The sequence below is a fragment of the Tripterygium wilfordii genome, chromosome 3 (genome assembly GCF_013401445.1).
Source record: "Tripterygium wilfordii isolate XIE 37 chromosome 3, ASM1340144v1, whole genome shotgun sequence".
Classification (NCBI taxonomy): Eukaryota; Viridiplantae; Streptophyta; class Magnoliopsida; order Celastrales; family Celastraceae; genus Tripterygium; species Tripterygium wilfordii.
The window spans coordinates 2,782,207-2,799,066 of NC_052234.1; the positions used below are offsets into that span (position 1 = coordinate 2,782,207).

Here is a 16,860-nt window from a genome sequence, read left to right on the forward strand (position 1 = left end):
TTCACAAGCATAAAAAAAATTCAAACATGATAATCATAACATAGAACATATCCTCAGGTTCAAAATCTAACGCCTGACACTCTCCATTAGAAGTTTTCATGTGAAAATCAAGTTGCTATTAGGATCTCCAGGATAATACCATAATTAGAAGAAAGGCAATGAAATAATACATGGCCCCCATCTTATATAACTCATGATATCCTTACCTTTCCTTCTCAAGTAGAAGCAATCCCTCCCATATAGAGTTACAAAATGTGTTACCCAAGGTGCAGAATAGGTCCACTATCGTAGGTTCCCAAACCTTGACATCCAACGTAAGCGACCTGACCTGCAGCACAACACAGAGTAATGCTTCAACCCTAGGCGAGTGAAAGGGATCTAAAGGCGTGATATTGGTTATTCTGTTAGTTTCTATAGTTCATGTGTATCAGAAATGGTAAAATCAATCAAAAGTTGGATGCTGCATAAGCTATCCTTTTAATAGAACTATCCATGTGAAAGAATCAATAAGTATATTTTCCCCACAACTGTGACAATGAGATGAAATCCTGCAGATTTATTCTTGAAAGTTTGACAAGCAAATTTACAGCATTTCTCAAGTTCAAATAAAACTCGCAGATCATGTTTATTCAATGACATATGGACTTTGACATGGTGAACATTTGGCAGAACCTTCTTGAATGTATGTCTTTTACGAATGCATTTTCATTACAAATGCCTTCAGCTGGAACTAAATAACTTTTAGTAGCCGATGGCAGGTATCGTATGTTCAAAACATTAGTTTAATGCGAATGCCAGAAATATAATGCAGTATTTCGCCATTAAGCATCATTTTACCTGGTGGTATGTACGCGTGAGAAAAGTGGGGATGGGGAAGTGACTACTCACAACCATCAAGTGCCTCTTAGCCTAACAACCATTCTGTTGCTGTACTCATAAACTTTCACCATCTCTTACTCCTCATTTACAGACTCAGACCAGTAACATACTAAGTACTAACATTTGGCCAATATAATATGTGAAACACCATATAATCTAAAAGCAGGTGAATATATTCTTTTTAATTATTTAAAATTCTTACACTCCCATCACGTGGAGTCTGGAGCCTGGAATTACCATAATTACATTCAATATTTAATTTTAATTTGGAGGTTCAAGTTTCAAACTAATCACCTAGGCCTGGCATTGACCAAGTGCCAACACTGTGTCGAGACACCAGCTAACCCAAAAGATTAAGCTAACGGGAATGTAAATTATTATTATCTAATTAATATTACAACATAAAATACTGAAGTCGTAGCCATCTTTCACTATTCACTACGCAGAACTGCTTCTCTTGCTCATTGAAAGGTCAAATGCCAAGCAGCGACACTTATTCTATCATCATCATTATCATGTCAAACCCATAATCCCAAAAAAAGTTGGCTGTATGAATCCATAACTGTAAATTACTTGTCTAAGCCAACAGACAGAAAGATTAAAGGAAAAGAAAAAAGAGTAGGCTGCGAAGAAATAGAGAAAGTATAAAGAAAACAAGAAGATAAAAGAGCATTAAAGCAATTTGGCTGAGAGATTCCACAAATGAAAAAAAATAATAAAATCTATGGGAGTTGCCTGGAAGGTCAGGTTCTGGGTCTGGGAAAAATATTTTACCACTGGAGATATGTGTTTGTTTTCCCGCTGGCCACAAAATTTTCATTCTTATATGCTGCATAGTTGTAAATTCTAACTTCTACACCATTAATTTCTTTTCCCTTTTTTTGAATGGAAAAGTAATTAAAGAACCCAGAAGTTGCAAGAAAGAACATTACAAAGAGGGTAAGTTAATGGCCTCGAGAAATTTGTTGCAAGAACCAGAGCAAAAAATTTTCAAAGAATGAGAGCAGACACAGAGAAATCTATCTATAGAGATCTCAGAGCAAAAAACTTCTACACTTCCAACTTTCAATAATATTACAGAGCTATTGAGCCTTGGACAATATTCTATACAGGATAGTAATACTAGATAAAAAGTTATAACTTATAAACTATGAGGTTCAATTGGGACATTATGCGTCAGATGGGCATGTAGCCCGCTTCAGGAATAGTCAAAGATAAAAAGTTATAAACTATGAGGTTCAATTGGGACATTATTTATCAGATGGGTATGTAGCCCGCTTCAGGAAAAGGCTGACTATTCCCATGTTGCAGTTGCAGGCATCAGTAGCTTGAAGGTGATATTTTAAGGACATTTTATAATGCCCTAGATTACTATGAATATTTTCAAAGTTATAATTTCAGTGTCACAAGTGTATTAAATTATAAAATAAAGTCGTATTGAAGATAGTTTGGTAAATTATATTAGCAATGCTCTGAGTTGGTTTTGAAAGCTTGACTATTGCTTAACATTATTTTTATACATTTTGCACGCATGAAAGGTGAACTATGAGGCTTAGTGTAGTTGTAGGGTTGCTTGATACTATCTAGGCATCAGAAATTCAAATAAGAAACAGTCTCTCCATAATACAGCACAATATTGCATAGATAGCATCCCACAAGAGTAGCCTCGTGCACTAAGCCCCATTAAAGATAAAGTACGATCCTAGCAACTGACTTGTGATTGCTCTGGTTTCCAGGTGTGAGATTAGCACAAGGCGCAAGGTTCAATTCCCTCACCATCAAAAAATTTAAGAATATAACCCCATGACTTTTCAATCAAAAAAAGTAGGACTCTAAAGAAATATCATGTCAAAGCATTGCATCTCAATTGCAAAAATTGTAAACAACATTCTACATCCTTACTATAGGAGATCATGAACAGATACTGCTAAAGGTTATAAAAAGCATAGACTTGAAATAGCATAAAAGCAGCAAGTTCATTCAAACTTAAATTCACCTTTGAAATATGAACACCAAGATTCCGATGAACACCAGAGCATCCGATGCACAGTAATATGCCGAGATTAAGAGATGCCCAATCAGGTTCTGGAGCACCGCACTCTGCACAAATATGATTCCCTGGAATTTCTCTGAAAACTCTAGAAACACAATCTGCTCCATCAACTGTTACATCCTGCTCCAAGTATTTACGACTGTCAAGCGATCGAGAAACACAAGAAACATCACTAGCATCATTCTCCAGACGCCTGATTCCAGGATGTGGCTGCAGAATTTATAAGTTTGTTTTTAGAAAACATCAATCAAATTTTAATATCATTAATTAAAAATGGGAGCAAAGACATATGGTTTGGCTGGATAACCTGCTGCAGGAAATGGAAATTTAGAAGAGATGCAATAGCTCCTGTAATTTTGTTTACCCAAACCATCCTATCTGTAGCATTCTCAGCCTGACAGAACAAGAACAAGGTGAAAGAAAATTTTGGTTTAAATTTCTATGAGCGGAAAACAATATTCAATCAGTGGAATTAAACCCCAAAATAAGAAATGTAAGGAGGGTACAAGAGAAACACCTATTCCAAGGAAAGTCCTAGAATGCCAATAATACCTCTAGAAGATCAACTAGCTTTAATACTATACATATTACTAAAATTTACTGGTGTACAGGCCTGCTGTGATGTTCTTCCAGCATGACAGTGCCCTTTCATATTCATGTATATACATATTCTTTTCTGCATAAAGTTGACTGATTGTAACCTAAGCATTCACTGCAGGGTAAGGCACCACCACTGAGGTGGCTCCGTGCATCATTGTGGTGAATATATAATGTGCCATTTATTAGAAGTTTTTACGTAATCAGAAAATTCAAAACCACAATCCCAGCTTCGCATTAAATATGAATAACTGCATCTAGGTCTTTTGACTCTTTTTCCACTTTACTACGCATACCAAGCTCCACATTTGACAAAAGTACTATGATAGAAACTCCCACATCGGAAAGATGGAAGAGTGAAGTCATGTTTATAAGGAGGGAAAATGCCACTCCGTAACATGTCCAATAGGTTTTCATAAGAGCCCATGAAACATTGGTATTGTGGAGAGCCATTGGACTACAGCCGGTTCGTGGGTGTGTGCGCCCATGGATGCGGGCTGGGCCTGTTGGACTGTTAAAGGTGGGGTTTGGGCCTGGACTCTCCAAAGCCCATGAAACACTGGTATGGAGGGGTCCTTATCATACTCCAGTCTGGCTTTTTGTTGGCTATGCAGAACATAATCTTTAGCGTACATGTTGTCATGCTCTCGTTATTGTACTATGAATACTTCAGCAAACCTTAAACTATGGGTCAAAGGTACAAGTTAAAAGAGCCAATAACAAGATTGATATAGGTTACATTACTTTCAATTGGTAAGAGAAATGAACAAGCTTGAACAAGGTTCTTAGGATTGCTTGACATTTATGTTCTTTGCTAGCAGGCATGTTTGGATTCAGTTGTTCACAAAAAGGCTTATTCAATTTTTTCATAAACATGCTCACATGTCTCTAATGAACAGGTCCATTTATGTGTTGATGAACATATTTAACTATATGCTCATGAACAAGCAAAATTAATCATTGCACAATTACTAGTTCATAAATGACATAAATAAAGCATTACAACTGCTGTGTTTACAGCAATATTATTATTGGTGAGGCTTCTTTCATAATTTTATGTTCCTAGACAAGCTTGAGAACAAGAAAATAAACAATTTGAATTTCCACTGGACATGCCACTCTATAAACTTGATAGGGAGCTTGGAAAGAGTTTAAAAAAATGAGTCCTAAAAAAGCTACCAAAAAAAGCCTGTTAAGGAGCTTGCTAACAAGCTTAAGGTCAATTGTGTCCTTAATGGACGATGTAGAACAGGATTTCCAAAAAACAGTAAAAGCTTGAGCTCAAGCTCGATAAATGTTCATCATGAACAATCTTGAACATGGAAAAACTCGGCCCTGCTCGTCTAAAACCCTAATTTTAAAGGTTATGGTCAAATGAGTGATGTACGTGGAAAATGAATGACAAAAGGTAAAACAATATGTCCAGTAACCAATTAACTGTGATACCTGCAATGTGTACGTTTTTGATGGAGAAATTATTCTGAAGCAAAGTCGTAGATCTGTATCCTCCGCATCCATCTTTATCGTTGCAGTACGAAGATCGACAGTGCAACAGCCCAGAGTTTCTTCACCAAATGAAGATGACCTGTTGTGCTTTGAACGAAATCTTCCAAAAACACTACTATTGTTATCCACAGAGCCAGTCAAACGATGTGATTGGGAGCCCTGTGGGGAAAAACAGGAAAAAAAGAAAAAAAAGAAAAGTATATTCAATTCCTCTTATCTTGATCCAATTGATTGGAACAGCTCCATCTCAGAAAATCTTAGGCAAAAACTTAAATTCATAAGTATTATTCCAGAGAAATGAAATGGAAAACATTGTCCCTAAAATTTTTGAAGTAATCTGAAACACATAAAGTACCATTGGTTTCATGCCCTTGCTTCTGTAATAATATAAAGTTGCTTGACCGTCAAGTACAAAGAACCTCCTCTTCCAATCTCCTCTCAAACTAGAAGAACGTTTTAAGAGATATCCTTGTTTAATTATCTGCACCTAAAAGATGGAAAGATTAAAATAATTGAGATTTTCGTGTAAAACTCCGAGATAATATAAAATGATGTCGCCGTTTAAAATGGCAAACAAACCATGCAATCTAAAGAAAGATTAGCTATGCCTATTACAGATACAACACTCATATGTCCATGTGTTCAATGAATCTGACAAAATTTGTGCTCAGAAAATGAAAAGTACTAAGAAAGGTTTTATTTTACCAGTCACCAGTGAAATAAAAGTATGTAACAGTATTACCTCTCCCTTTATGGTGGACTGCGTTATTGCTTCTATATTTTTGTACGAGCCCATATCAGCGACATGAATGCCATCAGCACTTGTTGATGGTTCTTTGTCACCGGAAGCTTTTAAATTGTCCAACTCTGATTGGGTCCTAAATTCTTGAATTCGTTTTGCAAGCTTATCTTGTTCAATATTGGCCTGTTCTTTAGACTGTTGGGTATATGTCAATACCTGCTTTTAGGAAACACATTACGTATCAATCGAAAACTCAATCTTCCTGAGGTAATTCAAGTTTGCCTGCAGAAAGAAGACAGAGAACTCGACAAGCTGATAAGCATAAATCAGTCCACACTCAGGGAAAAAGTCCACACTCAGCATAGAATGTAGCAATGACAGGGCGTGCAATATTTTTCACAAAATTTTAACGTTCTCATTTCCTTTTAACTAACTAGTTTTGTGTAAAACAAAAAAAAAATTGATCAGGCAAAGCTGGTGGGAAACGTAGTCAGACATTGCAGTGTTAGCTTCTATATGTCACTTCATGACATTGACATCTAAAAAGAAAATTGAATGAAGTTTCCAATCAACTAATGATTGTGAGATTCTTCAATCCTTTAACAGGAGGAGAGGCAAAAAGTTTAAAAGCAAGCAACAAAATATATAAAAAGAAACTAGGATGGAGTTGATGATGTGTGGCCAAGGAGTAGCTTCCCATAACAATTTATGCAAACTGTTGCTTGAATTATTGGCATATCAATTTCCCAGCAAAACATAGGAATATGGCCCACGAATGCCAAAGTCTCATAGGATAAACAGTTAAAATAGAACATAAGGTACTAGTTCAGGTGGGCGGGATATTGAGTAAGCTCTGAACATACAAATATGAATAAGCAGCTTGACTGCTACTGTTTATCATACACATAGGTCCAAAGCTATAGCCCTAGTACCAAAACAATATGCAAAATAAATTATTATGTGTTGCACATGAAAATTGAGATAATGGCCCATTAGATGTGAGCTCAGTGATGACTACCTCCCATTGAACACAAAGGACAAAACAAATTCAATGATTCCATATTTCCATGTAGTAAATTAGTCAAGCACCCTGAACAAAGGACGAAGTAGTTGGATGATTATGCATTTGCCAGAATATATAAATGTTAATTAGTCACTTATTCTTTAGAGTTTCTGAAATAGCTCCTTGGCTCCACTTGATATAAATGGCACTTACCATTTTGAAAACATGCAACTGATAGTAGAAGGTTTTTTTTATTTGCTGAGACTTGATCAATTTGTTTGTGGAGTGTCAAGTCCTGTTTTGCAAACAATCTAGGGGGGCATTTGAAGCAATTTCCAGCCCTGGAGCAGGAATGAAACAAGGGATGTGGACATGAAGAAAGTCAAGATTTTTCACGATGTGAAGAAAAATTGAGTATGTGATTTGGAGACAAGAGGAACAGAAATGAAGGATATTTCTGTTATTGAGCGAGTAAATTGAAGACACACAAGTATAAATGAAAGGGATTGTAACAAAGCTTTTTCATAGAGTGGGTAGTTCTCATTATAACAAAAAACTTACTAGAAAAGGAAAAGAAAAGCAGAACTTAGCACTAAGAATGAATTGGGAAAGAACTTGCAATCCTTTGATAAATCATATTCATACACATGAGGATAAAAAAAAAAAAGATGTAAAACTCCTTTATTTCATTGAAGGAACAGGATTGGTTTGGTAACACCCCTTGACACAAAAGGTATGTAAATTTCTTGCATTTTTTTGGGGGTTTATTAAATGAAGTACCTAAAAGAAAGATCATTTTAAGTGAAAGATATTTAAGTCTATTAGTTTGTAAATTGATTACATAAATAATTCCTGAAGTGTCAGTTTGTTGCCATTAAACATATCTTAGAATTGTAATCTCACTTTCATAATATTTATTCATGGTGAAGAGAATACCTTTTTTCAAAATAGTCATGGGTTTGAGATATTTTTGAATTACACCAGTTGAAAGGGTTGAGCACTCTATCGTAAGGTCGTTAAAAGTATCATCCTCAATTTTTTCATGATTTCTCAGGTCAAATTTTCTTCTTTTTAATATTTTCCATTGGGAAAGGGGCTGGGTTGAGGGCTTTCAACAATACTATTCCTACATCTTCAAAAATACTTTCACTCAGTTGCTAGCTTTCCCATTTTCTATCATTTTTGTGGCGTCATTTTATATGAATTAGAATATCAATATTTGCTTTGTGGTAGAAAATTATCACATAGAAGAGAAATTGAACTGTGAAACCACCCTTCAACTATTGTAGAATTATTGCGACATTTTTTCATTCAATACAAAGTTTCTACTTCAAGGAAAAGATATGAAAGAAAAGTCAAGTATTGAGAAAAAACTGAGTCAAACAGGTAACAAGAAGATCGAAGTTCTGAGAACTACAGAAAGGTGAGTGTCTGATTATGAAAAACTCCACGTTATACGTGAAAAAATCACAACTAAATTTAGCTTTAGAAACTCTTCAATTAACCTAGTGCATGGTTATGGAACTGTTGATCTCTACCTCTGACAATTTTACAAAGCACCTATATGTTCATAATCCAAGGTTAAAAAAGCACCATGTGTTTACCTGGTGAATATATGGTTCCATTTGGCTCAATAATTCGTACCCCTATAGCATAACAAAGCAATTATTTTCAGTTGCACTATGTGCATAAGTCAATGAAGTCAAGTCATACCAGCTTAAAATATATTTAACAAGGGAATAAGCAATGAAGTTCAAAATATATTTACCAGCTTAAAATATCTCAGATGAGCATCCATAATTGCACTTATGGATTCCAGGAATTGGTACTTCTTTTTCGCTTCAATGTTCATAAGAGCACTTACCTGCATTTCTTAAAGCCAAGTAGAAGAAGTCAATATATCTAACAAGATGGAGGAGTAAATGACTTGGGAGAATAATCAAAAGTATCTCATTTATGGTGGCATTACTAAATTGAAGCGGCTTCTCTCAAATGTTGACTTTGAGTTCTGAAGATCCTGTAATAGATAATGGACAGTAACAGTAAGCAACTTCATTTTTCCGATAAGCATGTTCCATAAAGATAGAACTCACTCAACTCATAATATTTTCCCTCTAGATAGTTATCTCAATTACTCAATTATTTGTGAACATGTGCCAAGCTTATACACGAGAAAGAAAAATGGCAGGAAAATGCACTGCCATCTCATGCATAAAGGGATATTAAAATACTAAAGACAAGTGTCAATAATAATACAACATGGATATTCTTTCAGTTACCAAATTCCATAAAAGGGGAAAGTCAAGAAATGCAGCTTTTGTGATCAACCTCAACTAGCTGGGGTTAGGACTGACATGTGGTCATGTGCCAACATTGCTGCTTCGCAATAAATTTATTATAGGAAGAAAACATAAGGCAAAGATAGAAAAATTCACTTCTTGAAAGGTGGTGCTTAATACCACCCAACCAACATCACATCTCAGCCAAATGTCATGTTAAATCGAAAAATTGCATAAGACATAATTCACTTATTCACAAAAGAAGTTAACAAAACCCACCAAAAAGTGATTCAATTAAAAAAAATACTGCTTCTTAATCAGGAAAGAGACCCATCCTCCAATCCATCGGTAACTGACCTCTGATTAGAGGGTTCAACTCCAAAACCAGAGAAAGATGTATTTGCCTTTGAGATGCTCAAATAGATACGACTTTCAATGATATTTATGGTCACGTTCAAATCTAAATACAAAAAATTAGAGCCTGATAGAGCTGTGGTCACCAAAGGATATGCAAGGAGAGGAGCACGACGTGGCAGCACTTGAGTTGTCCATGTAGCTTGTTATTATTAGCTTAACTTTTCTGAATTCTGTTACTGCGTGTGTATATATGGTCTGTCAAGAGTAGTGGGGGGGGGGGGGGGATTTGGTGTCTGGATATCTCTGAGGAGATTGTGGAGGTCCTAGACCTCGAAACTAGGGTTATCTCACCTGTTCTTGGTTCTTTGAATATTGGAGTTGTAATAGCTAGTAGTTGGCATCAGTAATACAATCAGTGTTTATATTAAAATTCCTGTGTTGCAAATCTCTTCTGAGTTGTTTCAAAACAGAGTTCCATCATAGGTATCGGAGCATCTGGTCCTTGATATGGTTAAATCCAGGATGGAAGGTCGCGCAGATGATTTGGAGCGGGATGTCGGAGAGTTAAAAAGCACGATCGGGGATCTCAAATCCGATATGGAGACATTGAAGTTGTATATGGCGGAGATGCGTGACATGTTGGCTGGTCGTTCTGCAGTGGATAAGGGCAAGACTCCAATGGAAGGGGATTCTTCTCATGTTCCTGATGTGATTCCTCCACCAGATCGTCGTCTTGTTGCAGACATTGAACCTAACCATCGTCGATTGGAGATGCCTCTGTTTTCGGGAGATGACCCATCTGGGTGGTTGTTCCGGGTCGAACGGTATTTTACAGTGAACCAGGTCATTGAACAAGATAAGGTGGCTGCCGCTGTTGTGTGTCTGGAAGGTAAGGCTTTGGGCTGGTATCAGTGGACGGAGGTTCGAGACCCTATCGAAACATGGCCGGCATTTCGTGTAGCCCTCTTACGAAGGTTTTGTAGCTCACAAATGGGCGGTGCTCATGAACAATTGGTTTCTCTCAAACAAACAGGCACTGTGGCGGAACTACGGGAACTCTTTGAACAGGTTTCTGCACCCCTCCATGATGTAGGGGAAGAGATGCTTGTGGCATCCTTCATGAATGCCCTCAAGGAACACATCCGGGCTGAAGTTAGGCTGAGTCCACCTTCCACATTGGCGGGCCTCATGGAGCTAGCCCAACGCATAGAAGATAAGAATATTGCCTTAGCCCAAGCCCACAATACTGCTTCGGGGGTTCCTTTTCCAAGAACTTCATCATCTACGTCCAGTAGTGTGTCCACCTACCCAGCGAGTTTAGGTCGCCCTCCTGAATCTGGTCGATCTTCCTCTGAGCCAAAATCTACACCTCGTGAATCCAAAATACCCCCTCATCCCACCGCTCCAATCAAGCGCGATTCGTTTCGTCGCTTGTCTGAACGAGACGCCCAACTCCGTCGCGAGAAAGGACTTTGATTCCACTGTGATGACAAATATCACCCGGGTCATCGGTGTAAAAACAAGGTGCTTCAGGTTCTAATTGTGGCTGATGATTCTGTTTCAGAAGAGGTGGAAGAGGTACCTTTGGATGTTCCTTCGGCTCTGGAGAAAACAACAGAAGATGAGAAGGTTGAACTGTCTATGAACTCTATCATTGGAATATCTAGCAACAACAGTACTCTCAAGGTTCGTGGCCATTTGGAGGGTAGGGAAGTTATCGTTTTGGTGGATAGTGGAGTCTCCAACAATTTTGTGTCATCAGAAGTGGTGCAACTTTTGGAACTCCCGGTGGATTCGAGCCGCAAGTTCACTGTTCAAGTAGGAAACGGGGTTTGTGTTCAAGGGGGAGGGATGTGCTATGGACTCTCGCTTTTGATTCAAGGGGTACAATTGCAAGAAACTTTTCATGTGTTGGATCTGGGGAGTGCCGATGTGGTGTTGGGTGTGTCGTGGCTCCAATCTCTTGGCGATATCTCCTCCAATTACCAAACGTTGACTATGAGTTTTAACTTAGAAGGGAGAAGGGTACTGTGGCAAGGCGATCCAACTCTCTCCAAGACAATGGTGTCTCTGAAGACTATGTTAAAACTGTTGAAGCATGAAGAATTAGGATTTTTGGTGGAATTTGGGGCTTTCCAAGTGCAAAAAACTGCCGCTGGGCCAGAGGTTCTTTCGGCCTTACCTGCCGCATCACTTCAAGAGCTGCAATCCATTCTGTCTGAGTTCGATCCAGTATTCACAGCAATCCCTGGTCTACCTGTCTCACGTCACCATGACCATGCCATTCGCTTGTTTGAGGGAGCCTCTCCTCCTAACATTCGCCCATACCGTTACCCCCACTATCAGAAGAATGAAATAGAGAAATTGGTCAAAGAAATGTTAGCTGCTGGCATCATCAAACCGAGTATCAGCCCCTATTCTAGCCCTGTCCTCCTAGTGAAAAAGAAGGATGGAGGATGGCGAATGTGTGTCGACTATCGGGCATTGAACAAGCTCACTATTCCCGACAAATTCCCTATTCCCATTATAGATGAGCTGCTGGATGAGCTCAGTGGTGCCACATTGTTTTCAAAATTGGATCTCAAATCGGGCTATCACCAAATTCGGATGCGAAGTGAGGACACGGAAAAGACTGCCTTTCGGACACACGAAGGCCATTACGAATTTCTGGTCATGCCTTTTGGTTTGTCAAATGCTCCATCCACCTTCCAATCGTTGATGAATGACATTTTCAAGCTCTTCCTACGGAAATTCATTCTTGTGTTTTTTGATGACATACTGGTTTTCAGTTCCGACTGGCCTACTCATGTACAGCATTTGCGCATAGTTTTTGAGATCCTTCTGAAAAATGCTCTGGTTGTTAATAAGAAGAAATGTGCATTTGCTCAATCTCGCATCGAGTATTTGGGCCACATTATTTCGGCAGCTGGAGTAGAGGCCGACCCCTCCAAGATTCAGAGTATGATTACTTGGCCTTTTCCTACTTCCCTTAAATCATTACGTGGTTTCCTTGGTTTGACAGGTTATTATCGGCGATTTGTGCGTAACTAAGGCAAAATGGCTGCTCCACTCACTTCCCTATTAAAGAAAAATGCTTTTTCTTGGGATGACTCAAAGCGTTTGGCTTTTGAAGAGCTAAAGCAAGCCATGGTGAGTGTGCCGGTGTTGGCCTTGCCTGACTTCTCTAAGTAGTTTGTGCTGGAAACTGATGCTTCGGGGACAGGTGTGGGGGCTGTTCTTATGCAAGAGGGGCATCCAATAGCTTATTTCAGTAAAACTTTGTCACCTCGGGCCCAAGTTAAATCTGTGTATGAGCGGGAGCTTATGGCAATTGTATTTGCTACTTTGAAATGGCGACATTATCTTTTGGGGCGGAGATTCATTGTTCGTACGGATCAAAGTAGCTTGAAATTTCATTTGGATCAGCGTTTAGTGCATGAAGGGCAGCAGCGTTGGCTCACCAAGCTTATAGGTTTCGACTTTGAAATTCAGTATCGCCCGGGAAGTAGGAACAAGGCAGCTGATGCCCTGTCACGAAGGGATGAGACTAGTAACCATAATGTTACCAGCTGCCCTGTCACGAAGGGATGAGACTAGTAACCATAATGTTACCACTGTTTCTACCATTGCTATGGCCAGGGGGGACCAAGCCCACTTCAATGCTCTCTCGCTGGTTACTTGCCCGACCCTAGTTGACTTGCAAGAGGAAGTTATGGGAGATCTTGCTTTAAAAGAAATCATTCAATCTCTCACTTTAGCTCCCACCAGTCGTTACCCTTTTTCTTGGAAGGGTGGGTGCCTATTGCACCATGGTCGCTTAGTGTTGCCCAAAAATTCACCCCGTATTCCTGCTTTATTATCAGAATTTCACTCCACTCCGCAAGGGGGTCACTCCGGATACTTGCGCACCCTAAAGAGGGTTTCTCATGTTTTTTACTGGGCTGGTATGAGGTCTGATATCAAGGAGTTTGTCACTAAGTGCGAAATTTGTCAGCGGCACAAGTATTCTACACTTAGCCCGCAAGGTCTCTTACAACCTTTACCCATACCCACAGCTTCTTGGGAGGACCTTAGTATGGATTTTGTAGGTGGTCTACCACGGGTACGGGGTTTCGACACAATATTGGTTGTGGTAGATCGCCTTACTAAATATGCCCATTTCTTGTTGTTGGGACATCCTTTTACTGCACAGGAAGTGGCTTCTCTCTTTATTCAGGAAGTGGTTAGGTTGCATGGCTTTCCCAAATCAATTGTTTCCGACAGAGATAGAATTTTTATTAGCCAATTTTGGACTGCTCTGTTTAAGCTTTCGGGAACTACACTAAAAATGAGCACCGCTTATCATCCGCAAACGGATGGTCAATCTGAAGTAGTGAATCGTTGTATGGAGGAGTACTTACGTTGTTTTGCTAGCAGCCATCCGAAGAGTTGGATTAAATGGGTACCCTGGGCGGAGTTTTGGTACAATACTACTTATCACCGAGCTGCTGGAATGACTCCATTTCAGGCACTTTATGGGCGCCCTCCTCCCTCTATTATTAAATATTCAGGGGATCCCACGGCTGTAGAAGAGGTTCGTGTTCTTTTCCAGAATCGTGATGCTATTTTGGGTCAATTACGTGACAATTTGGCTAATGCGCAGAATCGGATGAAGCAATATGCGGATGGCAAACGTCGAGAGGTCTCTTTTAATCCCGGTGATCAGGTATTTCTTAAGCTACAGCCGTATAGGTTTCGTTCTTTGGCACGCCAATCTTGTCTCAAACTTAGTCCTCGTTTTAATGGGCCTTTTGCTGTTCTGGAGAAAATTGGAGAAGTGGCCTACCGGCTCGATCTGCCTACGCACTCTGCTATTCATCCAATTTTTCATGTTTCTCAGCTTAAAAAAGCTTCCTCACTGGATTTGGTCAGTCAGCCTTTACCGGCTTATTTATCTGATGGGTTGGATTTCATTTTTGTTCCAGAATCAGTTCTACAGGTGCGTAAACTACTCAATGGAACTACAGAGGTTTTGATTAAATGGGCAGGGGTCCCTGAGTGTGACAATACTTGGGAATCACTAGAAGCTATTCAAGCTCAATTTCCCTCTTTCAACCTTGCGGACAAGGTTGCTCAATTGGCGGGGAGTATTGATAGAGCTGTGGTCACCAAAGGATATGCAAGGAGAGGAGCACGACGTGGCAGCACTTGAGTTGTCCATGTGGCTTGTTATTATTAGCTTAACTTTTCTGAATTCTGTTACTGCGTGTGTATATATGGTCTGTCAAGAGTAGTGGGGGGGGGGAGATTTGGTGTCTGGATATCTCTGAGGAGATTGTGGAGGTCCTAGTCCTCAAAACTAGGGTTATCTCACCTGTTCTTGGTTCTTTGAATATTGGAGTTGTAATAGCTAGTAGTTGGCATCAGTAATACAATCAGTGTTTATATTAAATTCCTGTGTTGCAAATCTCTTCTGATTTGTTTCAAAACAGAGTTCCATCAGAGCCTAAGAGGGAGATAATGAGATATGTATGACTTAAACAATATCAAGATCACATCTTAAACATGGAACAATAGCAGCACATAAATAGGAAATCCCAACTGAATAAGCACAACTTGTTAAGAAACAGAAAGCAAAAAACAAAGCTAAGACTATCCATATTTTGAACTTATTAAAGCAAAAGCAAGAATTACACAGTTTATGTGACTAAATGGAACGGAGTGCTAGAAGCGTATAATCTTTATTGCACAGCAGATTTGGATGGCAAATAAAAGCGCATACCTCTTCCATTTCTTCAACAATATCCACTCGTGTATTCTTCTTCAAAGAAACAAACTTCTCTCGGGCCTAGCAATGGTAAATAATAACCAGCAGTAAGTTCTAAATAATTGAAAGAGAGAGTAGCGCCACCCCTACCCGCAAACCCAGGAAAAAAAAAGAAGACAAAGGGCTTTGTAAAAAACAATAAAACACCCTTCCAGTAGCAACAAATAAGAATTAGTGCTGCAACGGAAGGAAAATGAAGACAATCCAAAAGAGGAATACATCAAAGAGATAAAGTCTAAACCCTACAGCCTAAACAACCAAACTTATGAAATCTTGAAGGGAAATTTGTGAAAATTCGGAGAAGCATGAGGAGGAGAGTGACAAATTGGAGAGGACATCTACATCGGACTCTGTATATGTCAATTGTTTCTCATGGCAAAATCTATATGTTGTCAAGCGCAGAGGCAGACCCCTCTCCATCAATTCATATGCTTCCGAATCTGCCTTCCCAGCAGAACAGCAGTTGTAGCACAATTTAGTCACCTTCTATCCACTAAAGAAGAGGCCAAAAGGAAGAACACTAGAACCCCTCTTTTCTTTCTAACCAACCAAAGCCATAAAAAAAATGTTCCACCAACCCCAAATATCCACCTATCTGTGAAATTCGCAAAAGAATGCAACTTTGAAACCATATCTTACCATACTACACTAATGAACTATGATTATAAACTAAAGGACCTAGGACTTAAGGCTTCAAAGAAATATAATTATTTAAAAAAAAAACCCTCTTGGGAGATGGGTTGGGAGGGGTTTGTCTCCAACGCCCGCTTGGCAATCATAACATGATGTGTTCGGCAGGGTTTGTGAACCCAGCTGAAACCCCAAAACAAAGAGTTCAGCTGGGTTCAGGCAATTAACATTTGTAAAAGTTACAATAATATACCCATTCAATCGTCCAAGGGGAGCAACCCAAGAACAAACAGGAAACAAGATTAGAATTTCAAACAATCAAAAAAAATAGAACATGTTTCACTCAGAACTCAAGCACAGAAAGCCTACTTATAGGTTATTATAGAACATTTAAATTCAGCAAACACCTCCCAACCCAGCACTCTCCCAAACAGGTGTTCATACTCATAAAACTAGCTCTTCCCAACCCCTCACAAACCAACTTTCTGCAACCCCTCCCCCAACCCAACCCCATCAAACCCATCTCCCAAGCAGGCCTTAATATCTTCTACAGGAAAACAACAAATAGCAACCCTTTTTTTACGTTAAAAATGAATGAGTGAAAAATCCATATGGACCTCACCCTTTTACAAAGTAATTAGTTGCATCCAAAAGTGAATCGGCTTCTAAATTAAATTGTTTGCTACGTCAATACAAGAGAGAATTTAGCCACCAACCAAATATCATCAACATTGAGGATTCCCCTCCTTCAACGGCAATTTTGTTTCGCTGCTTTCAAACTAATTTACAATATCCAAGGGTATTCATGCCTACACTATTGAAATCCTTCTGTATTCTTAACTTACACGCACTAAGTTCCTTTTCAAATAACTATGTACCACCATCCGTGAAACACCAATTATATAGAAAGTCAAGTTCCATACACTTCTTACTCACTTACAATTAGCAAGATGATGTTGACTACTTGGTTGATTGTCCCTCTTCCTTGCCAAGAACACATCCATTTCC

General features: G+C 39.0%; 1 protein-coding gene across 4 annotated transcripts in view; it reads right to left on the reverse strand.

Annotated features, from left to right (window-relative positions):
* The window catches only part of LOC119994653 (ADP-ribosylation factor GTPase-activating protein AGD4-like), a 29,684-nt gene that overhangs the window by 2,504 nt on the left and 10,320 nt on the right, over positions 1 to 16,860 (reverse strand). For 2 of the 4 annotated variants that reach the window (XM_038841247.1, XM_038841249.1), the window contains exons 7-16: positions 15,178 to 15,243; positions 8,750 to 8,797; positions 8,549 to 8,644; positions 8,385 to 8,426; positions 5,778 to 5,993; positions 5,391 to 5,522; positions 4,976 to 5,194; positions 3,240 to 3,326; positions 2,876 to 3,142; positions 207 to 328 (exon numbers count right to left, since the gene is read on the reverse strand). In XM_038841247.1, coding sequence (XP_038697175.1) covers positions 207 to 328; positions 2,876 to 3,142; positions 3,240 to 3,326; positions 4,976 to 5,194; positions 5,391 to 5,522; positions 5,778 to 5,993; positions 8,385 to 8,426; positions 8,549 to 8,644; positions 8,750 to 8,797; positions 15,178 to 15,243 — 1,295 coding nt within the window. Of the gene's footprint in view, positions 1 to 206; positions 329 to 2,875; positions 3,143 to 3,239; positions 3,327 to 4,975; positions 5,195 to 5,390; positions 5,523 to 5,777; positions 5,994 to 8,384; positions 8,427 to 8,548; positions 8,653 to 8,749; positions 8,798 to 15,177; positions 15,244 to 16,860 lie in introns of all 4 variants that reach the window. The other 2 variants (XM_038841248.1, XM_038841252.1) reach the window with 2 other exon arrangements.